This window comes from Schistocerca americana, chromosome 3 (assembly GCF_021461395.2).
Source record: "Schistocerca americana isolate TAMUIC-IGC-003095 chromosome 3, iqSchAmer2.1, whole genome shotgun sequence".
In the NCBI taxonomy this organism is placed as follows: domain Eukaryota; kingdom Metazoa; phylum Arthropoda; class Insecta; order Orthoptera; family Acrididae; genus Schistocerca; species Schistocerca americana.
Window position 1 is genome coordinate 569,307,667 of NC_060121.1, and position 19,507 is coordinate 569,327,173.

Genomic DNA, 19,507 nt, shown 5'->3' on the forward strand with positions numbered 1-19,507 from the left:
TTTACGTGGATAGTGCATACCTTCTCATTGTGTGAGCCCCTGCCACAGGCAGCGTGAGGTGCACGATTGTGTCTCAGAACGTGCGCTAGCTGTGCGCTTCATTTATTTCAAGCGTCAACTTCGCTGCGCAATTTCTCGGGATGTAATTGACATATTGCGATGCAACCAACGCCTTTATTTTTGAGATTTTTCATGCTTTTGATTGGATACGAAATAACAGGGGCGTCCATTTAAAAATACACAACTTTGTATTGAAAATGGTATTTGTTTACGTTTTAAAATTTCGGATAGTATTTGGTTTTCTAAGCCCACACCGTACGTTCATGATGGTGAAAACCGTTCTTGAATATCTATTGTTGTTCTCACTTTAGCCATCAACAGTATAGTCTCCTTCCCTATTTACAACAGTCTGCTAAAGCTGGGATAACTTTTCGATTCCGCGACTGTAGAAATCACGTGGCTTTGAGGCGAAGGACCCGTCGAGCCATGTTTGGACTTCATTTTCATCGGAACGGAAGTTCCTTGAAGGTTGTCCATAGAGAGTGGAAAAATCTGAGGGCGCAAGATGAGAAAAATAAGGTGGGTGCTGTGTAGCGTTTTAGTCAGTCTAGCAGAATGGGGGTGGGCGTTATCGAGGAGTAGCACCATTTTCCCCAGTCTCGCTTGTCGTTGTTCCTGGAGCGCATCTGCAAGGTGTCTCAGTTGTTGACTATAAATCTCAACAGTGATGATTACTCCTCGGAGAAGCAATTCATAGTTCACCACACCGTTGTCGTTCCACCAGATGCATAACATCATCTTTTGTGGGTGCGCATAGGTCTTTGTACGGGTAGTTGCCACTTCGCTGGGGTTCAGACATTCCTTTCCCTGCGTTATGTTAGCATAAGATACCATTTCTCGCCACCAGTAACGATACAGGATAGGAATGGTCGGTGTTGTTCATGAGCCAATTGATGACGTGTAAGCAGAGATGCTCATATGGCCAGCTACTAATTTTTGTGTTGTTGGTTTACAGCATGTGGTAACCAAACAGTCGATCTTTGAACTTTCTCCATTGCATGCAAATGTCGCACGATAGTGGAATGATCACTGACGTGGATGATTGTGAATTAATACGTTTAAACATCTTCGTCAAACCGCGAAAATCTTCCTGAACATGGAGAGTCACTAATATCAAAACGACCCCTCTAAAAACGAGAAAACCCTTTTCTTACCGTGTTCTGCCCAATAGCATTATCTACATACTCGGCGCTAATGTTTGTGGCTGCCTCCGCTGTTGTCACTCCTCTATCGAACTCAAACAGAAAAATATGTCGGAAATGTTACAATTTCTGTACTTGGGACTCAATTTTCTAGCGTCCACAGCTCACTATTTCCAAATGACAAAGTGCCGATACACAAACTCAAATAGCAACAATGAACGACAAATAAAAAATGACAGTCTATGAATAAACTCATAGCTGCCACGATAATAACATGCACAGCAAAAACGCTACGAACTTAAGCACCAACTTAATTTTTTTTGTATTGTTTGGGCTTACAGAGTTAAAACTCCCGTATATCGGGAACCGCTGCGGCGGTAATGTTTCGTAATAGACGTTTGGACGGAGTGCGTTTTACACCCTCCAATATAGGTGGTGCTCAGCTCGGAAACAGGCCGGCAGAATTATTTTGAGCGCAACTCCCGATTTATGCTCTGGACTCAAAGTATTTGCGAGAGCTGAGACGAGCTGAGCAGCAGGGCGAGCGACTGACCTAGCATGAGGAAGGGCGCGGCCAGGTTGATGCCGATGAACTCGACGCCAAGGTACATGACTAGCCCGAAGGCGGCGCCGGTGCCCATCACGGCCGAGATGTTGCCCAGGAAGCCGAGCCATGGCTTGGAGCGCACCCAGTCGGCCATCATGCACGACGTTATGGAGAAGAAGGCCATGATGATGAACGTGGTGCTGAAGTAAGGGATGACGGTGCGTGTGTTCCGCTCCAGCTCGATGTCGAGCGTGCGAGACGCGAAGCGCGCCACCGAGATGTGCTTGAAGGTGTGCGCGTCCGCCTCGCCCACCACGTCCAGGAACACGTCCTCCCACGCCGCGCCCCTGCAACACAACACACACGCACACATGTCACGAGCAGTCACAAACTGTACACACATACACGTAACAAGCAATCAGAAAACACACACAGACACACAAAAGCGCGCGGGCGCGCACACACGGTGGTCAGAAAAAAAAAAAAAAAAGTAAAAATAGAAAATGTAATCGTTAGTTTTAACACAACAAAAAACTGTTTTAGCATACCAGAGGAAGGCTCAAACAGAACACCATGGTCAGTGGCGAGGCCACTCACAGGAAATTAACATTTTGTGAACCGGTTACATTCAAATTATTAACGTTTAGAGTTGAAGATCTAGCCAAAGTAACGGGTTTTAGACGAGTTTAGTCGGGAAGGGAGGAATAATATGCTGCTTACGCTTCAAAGGAATATTTTTAATCCGGTGGAGAAAATCTGTGTCACGAAATTTTAACCCTGGGTAGCTGGTGCCAGTAGGAACCAAAATTACCAATGTTGTGTACGTCGACAACGCACCATTTTTAAACTACGGAAACTTGGCGCCACGCGCTCCGATTGGCCGTGGGCTTGCCCTGTTTCCGTTCGTCAGTTGACGGGCAGCACTATGGTTGTCGGTTCATACATACATCCCTCGCCCTGATCTCCGGCAGGCAAAGCATTCGCAGTCATGCGTTGTCCAGAACATCCGGCAAATATTAATTTTTTCCGCAGATTCGAATTGGGTCAACATTCGTAAAACTCTAATTCCTCTCTCTCAAACCCCACCCTATGGGGAGAGAGGGAGAGTTTTAGTTTTAACGAATCAAAATTTACGAAGTAAATATTTTATATTTATTCGTAACCATTTTCCACGCAAAAATGAGAACATGGATTTTCTTGAATTACAGCCCAAACTACCAAGAATCAACACAAATGTTTAAGAAAAAATGTACATAGTTTTCTATGTAGAATCAGATTCTGCAATAAAAAATTGGGGTTCCCATTTGCAATTTTAAAGTTGCCTCCCACCCCACCCCCAAGGGGCTGGGGTGGTGGTCTAATTTTAGCGCCAGCAGATGTGACTCCCGCAAATAATCAACTTTGGATTCTACACATTTTTTCGTGTGAAGCTTATTTTTCGAGTTATTCTGGTTTGTCAACTTAAAATTTACACCCTCTATCTTATGTGCGTTTAGACCCTGTAGGATCATACAAAGCTTCGTGATTCTTTTTCCTTTTTTTTCCACACTGCTCTTATTTTTTCTGCATGGGCTCTCTTCCTTTCCTCTGTCCATTTTGTTCCTGCTTCCTTCGGACCTTCCTTCTCTGACCTAACTTCCCATTTCTCTCAACTTTCTGCTTAAATACCTTTCTGGCTAAAAATCTGAATAATTTATCTGAGCTTTTTGTAGGTCCTTTTTTACCTCTTGTATCCAGGGTATAGTTTTAAGCCCTTCTATGTATTTAGGAATTTTGTGCATAAGTCTTGTTTTGGGAAGCCTACAGACATGCCCATAAAATTTTAATCGTCTTCTTCTAATGTCTGCTGCAAGGTTGGACAATTTCTCAGTTGTTTGACGAGATTGTAGTCTATAGACCTCCTCTGCTCTTTTTGGCTCTAGTATCTTTCTGATGACTTTACGTTCTTCCTTCAAGAAATTTTATAGGTCACATTTTATGTGGACTGTGAGCATTTCACTGGCATACACGACTTCAGGTTTTCAAAACTGTATTATAGTTCCTAATTTTAGTGTTGTTGGATAAGCATTTTTTATTGCACACCTCGTATGTTCTTCCATAGGCTCTCTTTAGTTTTTGGAGGCAAATGGTTTGTGCTGTTTTCTCTGGCCCGTAGGTTCAAGGACTTCACCTAAGTATTTAAAATATGGAACTCTATTGCTATGACCGTACCTTGTAGTCAAGTTTTGGATGTCAGTTTTTGGGGCGATGAACTCATACTTTAGGAAAGATATTCCCAGACCAACTTTCTCTGTACGTTCTCTAAGGGTTTCACCCTGTTCGATTGCTGTTATGTCAGCATCCACTAGTAAGGCTAAGTCGTCAGCAAAAGCTAAGCATGAAATTCTTATGTCATCCTTGACTCGCCCGCCCCATCTGTATAGGTTTCCAGCAGTTTTTATTCTTCAATTCCTTTTCCCATTCGCGGGTGACCTTGTTCAGCACACTATATATTTTATGGATTACTAATGTTCATTGAGAGACAGGTCTGTCTCTTATTCGCAGTGACATTAAAGGTTTTGTGGCGGATATTTCTCGTGAACTAGTCCCGCAAAGCCTGATTCGATGGCATTTTTTAATTTATTTTTTGCTGCTTACGTTAGAAAGTGAAAGCGGTGACATCTGTCTTAAAGTTCGTTAGCCGCATGGTCATGAAACAATTTACAGCCAAGTTATAGACAAAGGACAAATCGAAACCACTGCCTATGCTCAATAAACAAATCTATGATCATACGAGACGAGCGAAACAACGCTCGTTCCCTTCTCTGAATTTTTAAGTGTCTGTTCGTTGATGGATGAACCTTGCGCACAACCAAAACAGTCACAGTGAGATCAACAGCTAAGAATACATATTATATTTACTGTTTATGGTTCGCCGCGCCATGGCAAGACAATAACGGGTCTTGAAAAGTCTAAGGCAAAACTGAGAGTAACAGATATTTATTTGCTCTTAATGACTGATAATTCTCTTGAAATTAACGCAGGACAAAATTAAGAGCGCAAACGAATTACAGAAGGACAACAGCACCGTAGGGAGGTACCAAATTATATGGAAGACAGTACGAAGAAAACACAACAAGATTTTCTCATTTGAGCAGCTTGCGACTTTGAAATTAATGAGACATAAGGAAGTCCCAAATTAGAACCAATTAAGCGACAGAATTTGTGTGAGAAAGTAAGTAAATAGCGAGCTGCTCGTATTATAGATCGTGCTACTGCAAATGCTACATTTACGTTTCCCCAAGAATCAGCTAGCGTGCGTTGATGAGCACGAGACGGTGGCTGGGAGACGAATCGCTCAGGATCTTGGTTACCAACCCTTAACCGCTCACTTTCAGAAAATCTCGCCGTGGAAGGCACAAATCAGTGTTGTTGCCAAAGTGGCGAACGAGAATATTGCGTATTATAAGAAAAAGAAAGAAAAGAGGAGAACACAGCAGAAACTTCCCACACTTGAAGTACAGAATGTACATAAAAAAAGGGTGGTACTCCTCTGCAGCAGTGTGTCCTCGAGTGATCAGCATCGTCGCACCACGTATGGTGGCAGGGGCGACTCATTCTGTTGAATACATCAAAATTCAACAGAAAAATTTTTGCAGCAAAAGCAACCGACTTTCCTACGCTGGGTGGTGGCTCCAGCAAATGTTTTTATTTGGACTGGAGGCTAATTAGACAAACGTTATGTAAAGCTTTTGTTTATTATGCAAATCTTTAAGATTGCCTCAGACATCATACGAAGTTGTGGACCTGTGACCCCAGCTGGAAGGACAAGTACATCAACGGGAATTGTGGATTTGACTGTATTACATGCCAGAAAGTAAACACAGCTAAAATTCAAGGTCATACAAGCTGTCAATTACCGGTCCGAGTTTCTTTAACGACACGTACGACTCTGAGTGCTGGTGTTCTGCCACCACAGTTTTCACACATCCTACGTTTTTTGCCCCGAGAAAACTTCAGTTTCCGCATTATCAGTTTTCTGACGCAGTTACTGTTCCGTAGTGCAGCTTGGTGCGCTTCGTAGGCTAAACTCCCGGATGACGTCACTGGCGAGGGGTGTGTCAGCGGAGAAAGTGAGGCGAAAGCGCGCGGTGTGCATGTCCAGCGGGGTTCAGACCGCTATTCCAGTTGGCCACGGTACTGCGCGTGAAGTGGGAAACGGGATGCCTACCATTCGCCAGCTAACTGAACTCGTTAGTCTGCGTGTGCTGTTGGCCCAAATTTCACGGGTGTTCCGCTTGTTTCTGTTTCACCATGAAGAAAAAGCGATGATGGGTAATAGAGATAGCGCAAAAGACATCTTACGAGGCAACTTAGTGTCACAACCTCTCTTTTGTGGCCATTCAAGAGCAGTGTCTCTGCCCGCATCTCGTGGTCGTGCGGTAGCGTTCTCGCTTCCCACGCCCGGGTTCCCGGGTTCGATTCCCGGCGGGGTCAGGGATTTTCTCTGCCTCGTGATGGCTGGGTGTTGTGTGCCGTCCTTAGGTTAGTTAGGTTTAAATAGTTCTAAGTTCTAGGGGACTTATGACCACAGCAGTTGAGTCCCATAGTGCTCAGAGCCATTTGAACCAGCAGTGTCTCTCAAAAGGTACTCTACAACCTATTGTGGGATCAGAAATAAGAAGTATCCCCGAAAGGTTTTTGGCTTAAGTTACTCATAAATTATAAAATTTTTCTAATATCTGTTTCAATATGTTTTCCCAGTGTCTGGATGTACAGCACCTAATCTGTATTCCAGCTCCATCTACATAATAAGAGACGTGTCAACTGTGACAATGGTAACAGCGATTCGGGTCTTCAGATCAATTATGCCGTTCAGATGCTTTTCCAAACTTGATATTCGACACATCTCTACAGGAAAAAGACCCATAGTTTAACGTCTGAGAGCATACGATGCCACTGAATCGGGCCACCTCCGTCAGTATAACGTCCAGTAAACTTCTGTTCTAGGACATACTACACAGTATTAGCTGGTGTGACGGTGGCCAAGCCACAGTTTTCCCATCATCTAGGGTCCAAGCGATATGGTCACGAGTCCAGAAGAGGCGCTGCAGGCGATGTTGTGCTATCAGCGAAGAAACTCGCGTCGGTCGTCTGCTGCCATAGCCCAATAAAGCCAAATTTCTCCTCGGTGTACTAACGGATACGTTCGTAGTACGTCCCATTTTGATTTATGCCGTTATTTCACGCAGTGTTGATTGTCTGTTAACAATGACAATTGTAAGCAAAAGCCGCTGTTTTCGGTCGTTAAGTGAAGGCCGTCGGCCCATGTGTTCTCCGTGGTGGGATGTAATGCCTGAAATTTGGTATTCTCGGCACACTCTTGACGCTGTGGATCTCGGAACACAGAATTTCCTAACGAGGTGCCAGGCGTCTAGTTCCAACTACCAATCCGGGTTCAAAGTCTGATAATTCCCATCGTGCGGCCATAATCATGCCGGAAACCATTTCACATGAATCATCTGAGTACAAATGACTGCTCCGCCAAAGCAGTGACCTTTTATAGGTTGGTACACGATACAACCGCCATCTGTACATGTGCATATCGCCATTCCATGTCTTTTCTCACCACAGTGTATGACACTATAAAGTTGTAAAAATCTTTCTGTCACATCCTGTCGATGTGAATTTCTTCAGATTTTTCAAACAATAGGATTTGATCCTGTGCAACTACTGTAGTGCAAGCGTAAGCGACGATGGAAATGGAGACGGAATATCATGGTGTACATAGTCTGACAGCTCGTTTGATGTTTCAGATTCAATGACTGTCGAAAATACTACACCAGCTCTATTTTAGTTGCACAGAACTTGACGCGACATCCAGAGAGAGTCCGTTTTGTGGACTAACGACGGAGGCTGGTGAGCCACTCAGCCTGGATGCGATTTGAGGCGATTTCTCATATCTCACCAAAGAAATACCGGACTTTATCCACGTCTCGTCTCAGACACATGGTACGCAAACATTTACAAAACGTTGTCACACTTGCAGCTGAGATATGCTCCAGACGCAGACAGATGGGGTGCACAGATTCCGTCATATGGAGTGAATAAGAGACTGTAGACGTTTCTTCTCTTTAAACCCGTAAGAATCACCATCATCAACTGGCCGCGACTCTGCGTCTTCAGACGACACCGCCGCAAGGCGTAAGGCGTCCCTCGGCGCGTGGCTGCGGTGGATGCGGGGGGGATGTAGCGTGCAGCGGTCGCCACTCCATCACGTCGAGTGCTATCTTGACACCGTCCAAACAGGCACGTCCTGAACGCGAGATCTTAAGAGCGCGGTCGTCACTCCGTGTCATCTCCCCAACACAATCTTGCTGGGCGTGATGGTGCATATCATCACTAACGCAAACCGTTGAAAACAATCTGACAGTGCTTTGCGACCGCTATTTCCTGACGACAACGTTGGCTGGAATACACTCTGAGACATTTATGATGGCAGCAGGGATAAAACACAGGGAACGAAGGGTTGTCTACAACAAATCAAACTGCAGATATAAGAGCCAATGGACACGAAAGGGAGGCACTGAACGTGTCTATCAAGTCATTGACTTCCTTTGTGCACTTTTAAACAAAAACGTTTTCACGTACACATGGCTTACATTAAAAATACTTCCTACCCTCAGTTCTGACCACTTATTTCGGGAGGTTTTGCTAGGTTTGTGAGGCAAACGCCGAAACTGGAAACTTCCACCCAAATCTTCCCGACTGGAACTCCTTCTGCCTCACTACCAACTCGCCAACTCGCCTGGAATTTGACTGAGAACTCCCTAACTTCACTTCACTGCACCACATCGAGAATAAGTAGTATTAAAAAACAACAATAAAAGACATGAAGGCAGGAGCTGAGAGAAAAAAAGAGACACGGTTTAAGTTATCTGCCATGTTATTCGAACTGAATTTTGAGCTATAAGTTAAATTTTGTATTGTGATACGTTTTCGCTAGATGCCGCAGTATTCGAATTATTCAAGAAAAACAAACGAAAGTAATCTTCGAATGTGTTTTTCTAGCCGGCCGGGGTGGCCGAGCGGTTCTAGGCGCTACAGTCTGGAATCGCGTGACCGCTAAGGTCGCAGGTTCGAATCCTGCCTCGGGCATGGGTGTGTGTGATGTCTTTAGGTTAGTTAGGTTTAAGTAGTTCTAAGTTCTAGGGGACTGATGACCTCAGACGTTAAGTCCCATAGTGCTCAGAGCCATTTGAACCATTTTTGTGTTTTTCTTGAATAACTCAAAAGTCATGGTCTCCAGAGAAAACGTATTCCAGTACAAATTTAGCTACATTGAATTTCCTACAAAAAGGTCATGTTCATTATTTCTGTAGGACTAAAAGTTCCCGCGTAGCGAGAGAGAAATTATGAAAATCTCGCACTTAGTTTTTGAAGATGTTACAGACTGCATAAAACCCATTGGTAGGAGTAGCTGAATCACTTTGTGTAGTAAGCAGGTTGAAACGGATGAAGGTTTCAGTAGTTATGAAGCCGCTTGCACGCGATAGATAAGGGTGGAGAGCTGAGTCAAACCAGCATTCGGCTGAAGAGCACATAGAAAGGTCAATGACAATATTACATTTATTCTAGTCGCCTTTTTTTTCAGACACCGTTATCTGCCAGTTATAGTGAAGGAGTACTGGACTAAGAAAACTTGGCATAACAAAGAGAGAATAGATGATTCATGTACTTCCTGGAACCACGCGGCCGCTACGGTTGCAGGTTCGAATCCTGCCTCGGGCATGGATGTGTGTGATGTCCTTAGGTTAGTTAGGTTTAAGTAGTTCTAAGTTCTAGGGGACTGATGACCTCAGATGTTAAGTCCCATAGTGCTCAGAGCCATTTGAACCATTTTGATTCATGTACTTCATCTGTGCTCAAAAAGAGAATGCAAAAAGAAGATTAGAATTTTACTTCCCAGCTACAGCAAGATTCTTAGAGACGGAGCACGGTCTCGGACTGGGGAAGGATAGAGAAGGAAATCGGCCGTGTTCTCCTCAAAGGAATCACCCTGATATTTTATCCCCACCCTTCCATGCAGGTTTAAGTTCTCCGAGGTTACCATAAATCGCTAAATGAAAACAGCATTGCTGACTTTTCCAACCCTTCCCCCAATTCGAGCTCTAATGACTTCATCGCGACAAGTCTTTAAACTATAAGCTATCTTTTTTCTTCCCTGACAATTTAGGAAACCCATGGGGAACTTATATCTGGACTGCCAGATGGGAATTGGAACCGTCGTTCCACCAAAATCGAGAGTTGTGCCATACCAATGCATCCCATCGGTATTCTGAAATACACAATGCAACTGCAGAAATTTGTTATGATTGATGCTAATACAGCTTCACATGCAGCGAGGTAGCTCGCGAGACAGGGAAGCGAGCGAGACGAGGATCAACGATCGTGGGTCGGAGCTGTACCGACCAGCGTGCTTGTGGCTTGTAGACCGTTTTGCACGTTCATTTAAGCAAATACTGAGCTGGTCCGCAATCGACGCAAGAAAAAATACGGTACACAAAGAGTTAAAACATGATCACACGTAGAACAAATTTTATACGTTCTGTACAGACGGACAGAGCACACGGTTTCCCTCTGTTAACTGGCAAATGCGGCGACTGGAATTGCACCCGGCCGCAAATGTTAGAATAAATGTGCCACAGCGTGAAAACAGCGGGCCTACTACGACAAGACACACGCAGGGAAAGAGAGCGCAATTTGCTAAGACTGCCGACACTTTTATTTTTGTGAGCGTCTTCAATCACAGGGGAAGACAGCGGAAGCGATGTGGCGCTGGTCTGTAGTCAGGAGAGTGGCTACGTCAGCGTTCTGCGCCCACCACCTGGGTCGTTTCAGTGACGCGGCAGACCGGACATTCTGCACGTCATCCAGTCGCTCCAGTCACTCACTCACTCTCTCTCTCTCTCTCACACACACACACACATAAACCTTGACTTATTTACTTTTTCTCCGGTGCCGCCGATACTTTCGCTCTCTAGAGAAATGTGCCTTTCTCCTGGCTGACCGGTACAAGCCATAATCTTCCAAGACTTTGCTTTACATTCTCGATCATTCCTAGTGTTAGATGTAAGGAATGTACGCGAAACAGTCGGAAAAAACAACTGATCTTACAGGGAGCATCACATACTCCCAGGTAGGTTCGGCAGTTAATGTAAGCACTCTTATACGGCCCTAAGTCATAATTTAATTGTTTTAATAATAAAAATAATTAGTTCATATACTTTAACAAGTATTTAACATATAGTATTAATATTGGAATAATTAGATTCCTAAGAACCTATAGGCTACCGGAGCTAAAGATGTGACATTTTTTATTTTCTTTTTCTTATAAATAGCGAAGTAACCCTTTGTTTCTCCCCTCTCCCTGTTCTTCTTACTTGTGTGGTTGTGTGTCGTTCTCGGGAGCACTGATGTCTATTATTGTACTGTATAAGTTCTGATCTGTGGAAATGTGTTGAAAAAAGAAGAAAATATTGTATGTTGTTTGACAAAGCTTCAACCTACGAAAACTTGTGAATATAACTGGACAGATAATTAATATTTTCAAGTCCTAATTGAAGTGATTTAGTTAAAAAGGAGAAATAATTAATTCGAAACGGTTTTGTGGACATTCATAGGCAGTGACTTTATTAACTGAAAGTATTCAATAATATTAACTGACAAATTTCCGCTACACAGTGTAGTCGCATTTCACTTATCCCATTAAACTACCGATTCTCGCGTTCTTGGGACATCTCTGACCAGCATTGTTTCCGACGATACTTAAAGTAGAAAAATGAACTAAAACTCTTTTTAAATCTGCTCAATAGCTAAATGTGACTATATTTAACAGGTATCAGTGATTTTATCGTGGCACTGACCCTCAAACATCGATACGTGTACAATGTTAAAAATGGCTCTGAGCACTATGGGACTTAACATCTGAGGTCATTAGTCCCCTAGAACTTAGGACTACTTAAATCTAACTAACCTAAGGACATCACACACATCCATGCCCGAGGCAGGATTCGAACCTGCGACCGCAGCGGTCGAGCGGTTCCAGACTGAAGCGCCTAGAGCCGCTTGGCCACACCGGCCGCCGGTTAGAATGTTAATTAGTTGTTGTGTCGTTTTCTATGCAGGATTATACAAAAATTTACACGTCCTTGAGAAATTATGGTCAAGACAATAACTAGCTTGAGCGAGACTTCGCACAGGCAGCATTGGAGGAGACGCCACATTGTGCAGACCATTTAGGAGTACGGAATATAGTTGACTCCAGAGGCACAGTCGGGACAACTCCAGTTCGAAGACGACTGACAGAAGGACTTCCGGGACTGTCCCACTTCGATTTTCTTCATACAAACAGAATGTCAAGCTCAGGGTGCGGATATGAATTTCCTAAAGCAGTGCGACGCGATTATTGAAACCATTAAAAAAACCGGTCCCTGAAAATTAGAGGATTACCGAGCGCTGTAGCTAGAAAGCACATGTAACTTACTAAAATAGTTGTCGGTAGCTGAGAGCGTAGTATAACAGACTGGTCCGAATCTCTATAGCTCTACCCTTTTTTAACTTTTATTAAAATTCCATGTTTATTAAAAATAGAAATGTTAATTACAATTATCACTTAATTTCTGGCAGTTATATGGAATATGTCAATAATGAAAAACAAAAAAGATGTTATCTTTATTACAAAATTATTATTGAATCTTTCCTAACTAAAGTTCCTATTTCTTAATAAATATCGAATTTAAATACAAGAAAGGGATTTTGTGAGCGTTGCGAAAGGAATTGTATGTAGTGTACATTTGGAGGCGAGTACCATCCAAAAGGCCATTCTTCACAACGGCACACACAGCCGAGAATAATCACCAGGTCAAACAACACATAATCTGGACAGCAGATGACTGGAAGCGTGTACTGTTGCCCGACGAGCAGCGGTTTTTGGCACATTTCTAATGAAGCCCAGCATCGAATGTCCAATGAGACGGTTAATCCGAAGTGTAATTCAGGCCAGAGGTAGTTCTGGGATGCTTTGGTTGTGTTTTTTCCGTACCATGACTTGGGCCCAGCGAACGCGAACCAGGATGTTCATTTCGACATTCTCGGTGACCAAGTACTGCTCTTTCTTTTTATCTTCATGGTGAGTACGCTTGGGCACTCCCGTCTTCCAAGACGGCATCAGTCGTGTTCGCAGGGCTGCAGGCATACTTTGCTGCTCTTATGAACACTCAGGCACCCTATCGCTCCTGGACTGGCCCAACTTTCATCTCATGGAAGTTATATCTGGAATAGAGGGTCCAATCTAGCAGTCACTTTCCACGCAGCTTGGTAGCTCTACAGGAACTACTCATAAGCCAGTCGCTTCAGCGGGATATGGCCTACACGAAGAAATGGTGGATTCTCTCCATTGGCAAATTGATGACATTATCGAGGCTGGATAAGATGTTACTCGCTATCAGCATCGTATCTTCTTGGAAAACTATACTGTCCAGTCACATTAATGTGAGCACTTGTCAAAAGCGTGAATAACCACCTTCTTCTCCAGCGCGTATCGCTGCGAGACCTGCTGGAAGACAGTCAACGAGGTTGTGAAAGGTATCGACAGAGGTGTGGGGCCATGACGACTCCAGTACCGTCGCCAGCTGCCCGGGGTTTCTCTGTTTAGGATCCATGGCGAGAAGAGCCCAATTGAGGTGGTCCTACAGATTCTCCATTGTGTTCAGATCCTGGGAGTTTGGTGGCCAGCGGAGTATGATAAACTCAGCCTGGTGCTCTTCGAACCACACATGTATACTGCGAGCTGTGTGACATGTTGTATTGTCCTGCTGGTAGACGCGATCGTGCCGATGGAAAACAAACATGTAGGGGTGGATATGGTCCCCAAGGATAAAAGTATATTTGTATTGATCCATGGTACCTTCCAGAATGACGAGATCACCCAGAAAATGCCACAAAACATTCCCTAGACCATCAGGCTCCCTCCTGGTTGCAGGGTATTTGCTTTCAGAAGAGATCTCGCGAAGAGACCATGAGGATACGATCAGAGAGATTAGAGCCCACACAGAGGCATACCGACAATCTTTCTTTCCACGAACAATTCGAGACTGGAATAGAAGGGAGAACCGATAGAGGTACTCAAGGTACTCTCCGCCACACAGCCTCAGGTGGCTTGCGGAGTGTGAATGTAGATGAAGAATCACGCCGTACACGCTAATGGACGTCTGTCCGATGGTGCATAAAACGTCGTTCATTTGAAAAGGGCACTTGTCGCCACTCAGTGGACATCCAGTTGCGATACTGGCGTGAAAATCACAGCCTTGGCCACCGATGAACAACAGCCAACGTAGGTGCATGAACCAGGCCCGTGCTGCCGAGGTCCAAAAGCAGCAAAGTTCCCTGAACGATTGTTGAGGAGACGCTGTTGGTAGCCCCTCGGTTTAATTGGGTGGTTAATCGCTCAACGTTTGCACGTCTGTTGGCCTGTATACAGGTGTCGTTTACCCCTGTTATCTATGGCCCATGGTGCACCACAGTTGTCTCGGCGGCAGTTTTCGATAGCGCCATTTTGCCATGCACGGTACTTGTTAGCCACAACGGCACGTGAACAGTTTACTGACTTCGCCGTTTCGGAAATGCTTCCACCCTTGGCCCGGAACCCAATGAACCTGCCATTCTGGACGTTAGATAAATCGCTGCGTTTCTCATTCGTCAGCGACTCAACTGTTTTCGGCATCCCCACGGAACGCTTTATGTACCCTGCACTGCTAGAGCTACCATCTGCTGTCTGTGAGAGGTTATTGCACTCCCACATCGAAAATAAGCGGTGCGCACCTTAATGTGACTGGACTGTGTAATTTATCGTTATTGTTGTTGTGGTTTTCAGTCCTGAGACTGGTTTGATGCAGCTCTCCATGCTACTCTATCCTGTGCAAGCTTCTTCATCTCCCAGTACCTACTGCAACCTACATCCTTCTGAATCTGTTTAGTGTATTCATCTCTTGGTCTCCCTCTACGATTTTTACCCTCCACGCTGCCCTCCAATACTAAATTGGTGATCCCTTGATGCCTCAGAACATGTCCTACCAACCGATCCCTTCTTCTAGTTTAGTTGTGCCACAAAGTTCTCTTCTCCCCAATCCTATTCAATACCTCCTCATTAGTTGTGTGATCTACCCATCTAATCTTCAGCATTCTTCTGTAACACCACATTTCGAAAGCTTCTATTCTCATCTTGTCCGAACTATTTATCGTCCACGTTTCACTTCCATACATGGCTACGCTCCATACAAATACTTTCAGAAACGACTTCCTGACACTTAAATCTATACTAGATGTTAACAAATTTCTCTTCTTCACAAACGCTTTCCTTCCCATTGCCAGTCTACATTTGATATCCTCTCTACTTCGACCATCATCAGTTATTTTGCTCCCCAAATAGCAAAACTCCTTTACTACTTTAAGTGTCTCATTTCCTAATCTAATTCCCTCAGCATCACCCGACTTGATTCGAGTACATTCCATCATCCTCGTTTTGCTTTTATCGTATGGTGTGCTTTTATTTATTTATTTATTGATTTATTTAACCTGGCAAGATTAGGGCCATCAGGCCCTCTCTTACATCTAACCAGGCATTCTACTTATTTTACATTCATATGTTTTAGTAGGCATGTTAAACTAAATCTAGTACAAAAAGTGAAATAAACAATTTGAAAGGTACACCTGGAAAAATACATACATATAGAGTTTATATTCTTAGGTCACAAGTACTGTTATAATTAGACATTATTGAAGAGACAGATTTTAGATAGGAGTGCCGGCAGCAGGGAGTTTGAGGGAGACTCATGGTGAAGGGAGGAGAAGAATAGAGACATGATGAAACATAATTAAGGAAATATAAAGGAAAAGAAGATTGCGTGGCTAATAGAGAAAGATGAAGAGGAAGGCATCTCAGGAGCAAGATACGAGACGCTAGCTTTGCTATTTGACAGATGAGGGGATTGTCCTTGTACATTAATTTTGTGGAGAACTTTGTGAGGATGATAGTAGGAAATGCTTCAACTTCTTCTTAAAAGCAGCAGGAGATCGAATTTTGCGCAAGGTAAGGGGCAGTTTGTTCCAGAGCGGCAACTGAGAAGGAGTTTGCAAAAGTTTTTGTTTTGTGAGTGGGCACAGTTAGGATACCAAATAAGAGTGACCTCGTGTTTCGATTATGATGACATGACAGGTTTTTAATCTCTGAAGCAAGGTACTGGGGTGCTTGCGCGATGAGGAGTCGGTGGAGTAGACATAGAGTGTGGTAGTCACGCAATTTGTCCGGCCGCAGCCACCCTAGCTTTTATCGTATGGTGTGCAAAGATACGAAGAGACAGATTCGGAGTAGGTCCTCTTAAAAGTCCAGTATCTCGTTAAGGGAGCCTTCCTCTGCTGCTAGAGTCTGAGCTGCCCTCCTGCAGAATTGCTCTGGCCCTAGCGCCAGAGTGGAAGCCGCACTTGCAGCTCTCTGCGGTATAACTGCGGTGTTGGCGGCTGTCCCAGTGGCTGGCGGCAGCAGAAGCGCGCGTCGCTCGTCGATGCGGTCGCTGCCGGAGAGGCGGGCCGCGTGACCGGCGGACGGTAGCGATAGGCAAATATGTACGCGGCGCCGGGACTCCGATAGCGGACACTTCCCCTAATGACAGCCTAGCGTGTCGCGAGGCGACTCCCAGACAGGCAGCGTTCACCGCTCGTCTTCACGCTGGCCTTCGACAACGACGGCGTGACGGCCGTATCCGGGGAAGTGTGGGAACTCTAGTTAAAGCGGATATTGCGATACTAGACGTTTTCTTTGACCTGTGACTTAGTGAACATGCATCGCGTGACGTAAACAATACGGTGGCCAAAGCACCATCTCCTTACCATATTTTGAAAAGAAATGAAAGACACAATCTCGATTACGAGAATTTACTGAATAAGGGAAAGAAACAATGACAGCTAAAAGCGAGGATGACATCATTTAAATAATTTATAAAAGCTGTGGATCCGTATTACAAAAAGTTAATATTATTGCAAGCGTGGTTTTTCCGTGCCTACCGCTATAACTCCGCAACACATCCCCGCAACACCATGGAGGTTACATGGTGTGGTAGACCTACACCCCTCCTCCCTCCCTCCCCCTCCCCCCGTCCCCGAACCCCCGGCCACTATACTTGAAGAAGGTTTCGGTTCGGAACTGCCAGGGGTTGAGTTACAAGATACGGGTGTCGAAAGAGAGCATTGCATCACTCGATTTGTTATAGGAAGTCAGTGAAGGACCTGCCAATTAGTGCTAGAGTGACCAAGACTGTCCTTAATGTTACTTCTAGATTTTTAGAAACTGTGAGAGAAAGTTGTAGAACGTTTTAGAATGTAATAGAATCTTCCAGAATGTTGGAAAATCTTCTAGAATGTTACAGAACGTTCTAGAATATTCGAGAATGTTCCATTATTCTCCTGTGGCGCGGATACAGTCCAATTCAAAAGGATATATATAGCTGATGGCGAGACCCATGCGTCGAAGTACGCCTACGTTTGAAAATAGATTGCAGCAGATGGAGAAAAAGCGAAAATGAGTTGCTTAAGGTAGTGAATCGTGTATTAAGCGCAATTTTAGTGAGCTAAGTAACAATAACATTTAACAAGATGCCGAAACGTAAAAGAGGAGATCTTTCCAGTGGCAAATTGAAAAGAAGGAAACAGAAGGAACTGCGAAGAAAATAAACAGATATGGAACGAGAAACACGTTTAGCTTAACAATGGAATGCAATGAATAGATGGAGAGAAAACTTAAAAGATGAACAACGAGATTAAATTAAGGCAGAGAATCGAGTAAAACACACAGGATGCAGATACAGAGAAATTGCTGAAGGAACAAAATTGCAAAATGAACTAAGTATAGTTACAATGAGTGAAGTTCGTGAAAGGTAACTGGAACAAGCGCAAGCGCAAAACATGAGAGTACGAGATGTTCAAAGCAGAAGAAGTAGAGATTGCCTGTCATCTGGTAAAACATTCCTTTATGACTGTACTAAATAGTACAACAAACACAAACACGTTATCATTGGCAAAATGGATCAAAAATTCAGTAAAGAAATGACATGAATGCGTTGTGTAGCAGAAGTGGAAAAATGTCGTCAGCATGGTTGGAACGCCTTCTCCAGAATTATTTTCTTACGTGATTGGAGAAACTCCAGAATCAAAACTTTTTCTACAAAGTATGAGAGCGTTCATTTCTTGCTTTCAAATGGCATCATTTGGTGCTACTTCTATGAGCACTGAAGAACAGTAGTTCAGTCCTGTTTTTTGGATTCAAGGATTGGTCTGTCATAGAAAGGCATAATTGTTGCCACACTTAGATTTGTTACACGTACTGATTAATCTACTGTTGAATACGGACTTGAGAGCATGAGCGGTGTTCAAAAGAAAAGGCACGAAACAACACTGTGGGTGTAATTGAAACCTTTATTCAAAAGTAATCACCAGAGGTCTGAGCACAACTATCCCAGAATTGTTGTAGGTGCGACAGGAGCCATTCCTCCACTGTGTCCTTCAGTTCGTCGTCCGAGTCCAAGCGCTCGCCTCTGAGTGTTTTTTTTTAATTTTTTTTATTTATTTTTTTAATTTTTTTTAAGCGTACGAAGCAAGTGGTGGACGTCGCAGGGCCACATGTCCGGACTGTGCGGCGGATGCTCAAGCTGCTCCCACTTGAACGAGGCCCTTACACTGTGTGTGACATTGGAGAACTGTGGACGCGCGTTATCGTGGAGCAGAATCACGCCCTCCGTGAGCAGCTCAAGCCGTTTGCTCTTGCTGGAGTTGCGTAGGCTGCGGAATGTTTCACAGTACACGCCACTGTTAATGGTTTTTCCGTGCTCGAGGAATCCGATAGGTATCAGAACTTCGGACGTCGAAAAAGACCATGAGCATCAACTTGCCAACTGGGGACACAGGTTTGAATTTTTTAGAGAGGTGACGACGCATGCGCACAACCACGGCGGACATTGCATTTGTGTCCCTACATGTCTCACTACGTTATACCAAGTGGCATATGCAAATTTCAGCCGGTATGGTTGTTACGACATTTCGCGTCTTTTCATTTGAACACCCCTTATAGTTTTGAGATTCCAGGCGCACTTTTGAGTGTGAAATACTAGCATATATATGATTTTTTGAATATTCATTTTTACGACGTTTTCGAAAGTTCGCGAGTGATCTGGAAAGTTCTCCGAAACCAAATGAAAATAAAGACCTAGTGAAGCAGCTCTGTTTGATCTAGTTCAAAAATGGTTCAAATGGCTCTGAGCACTATGGGACTCAACTGCTGAGGTCATTGGTCCCCTAGAACTTAGAACTAGTTAAACCTAACTAACCTAAGGACAACACAAACATCCATGCCCGAGGCAGGATTCGAACCTGCGACCGTAGCGGTCTTGCGGTTCCAGACTGCAGCGCCTTTAACCGCACGGCCACTTCGGCCGGCTTTGATCTAGTAAGTGAAATATTCATCGGAAAGAAAACTAATCGAGTATCGTAGCTTTACTGGATACCCCGGTACACAACACGAACTTAACGAGAATATATCGTAAAGCACTCCAAGCAAATATCGCAAAATCCAATTTAACAATATAGTTCGAGTACAGAATGCGATGCGCATTTAAGAATATATGTACGTATTAGTAGTAAATCGAAATGGTTATCGCAAGAAATGGAATTG

General features: G+C 44.1%; 1 protein-coding gene across 1 annotated transcript in view; it reads right to left on the reverse strand.

The window, feature by feature from the left end:
- The window catches only part of LOC124605563 (patched domain-containing protein 3), a 404,372-nt gene that overhangs the window by 46,593 nt on the left and 338,272 nt on the right, over positions 1 to 19,507 (reverse strand). Inside the window, exon 4 of the mRNA XM_047137336.1 lies at positions 1,756 to 2,096. Within this exon, the coding sequence (XP_046993292.1) occupies positions 1,756 to 2,096 (341 nt within the window). The remainder of the gene's footprint in view (positions 1 to 1,755; positions 2,097 to 19,507) is intronic.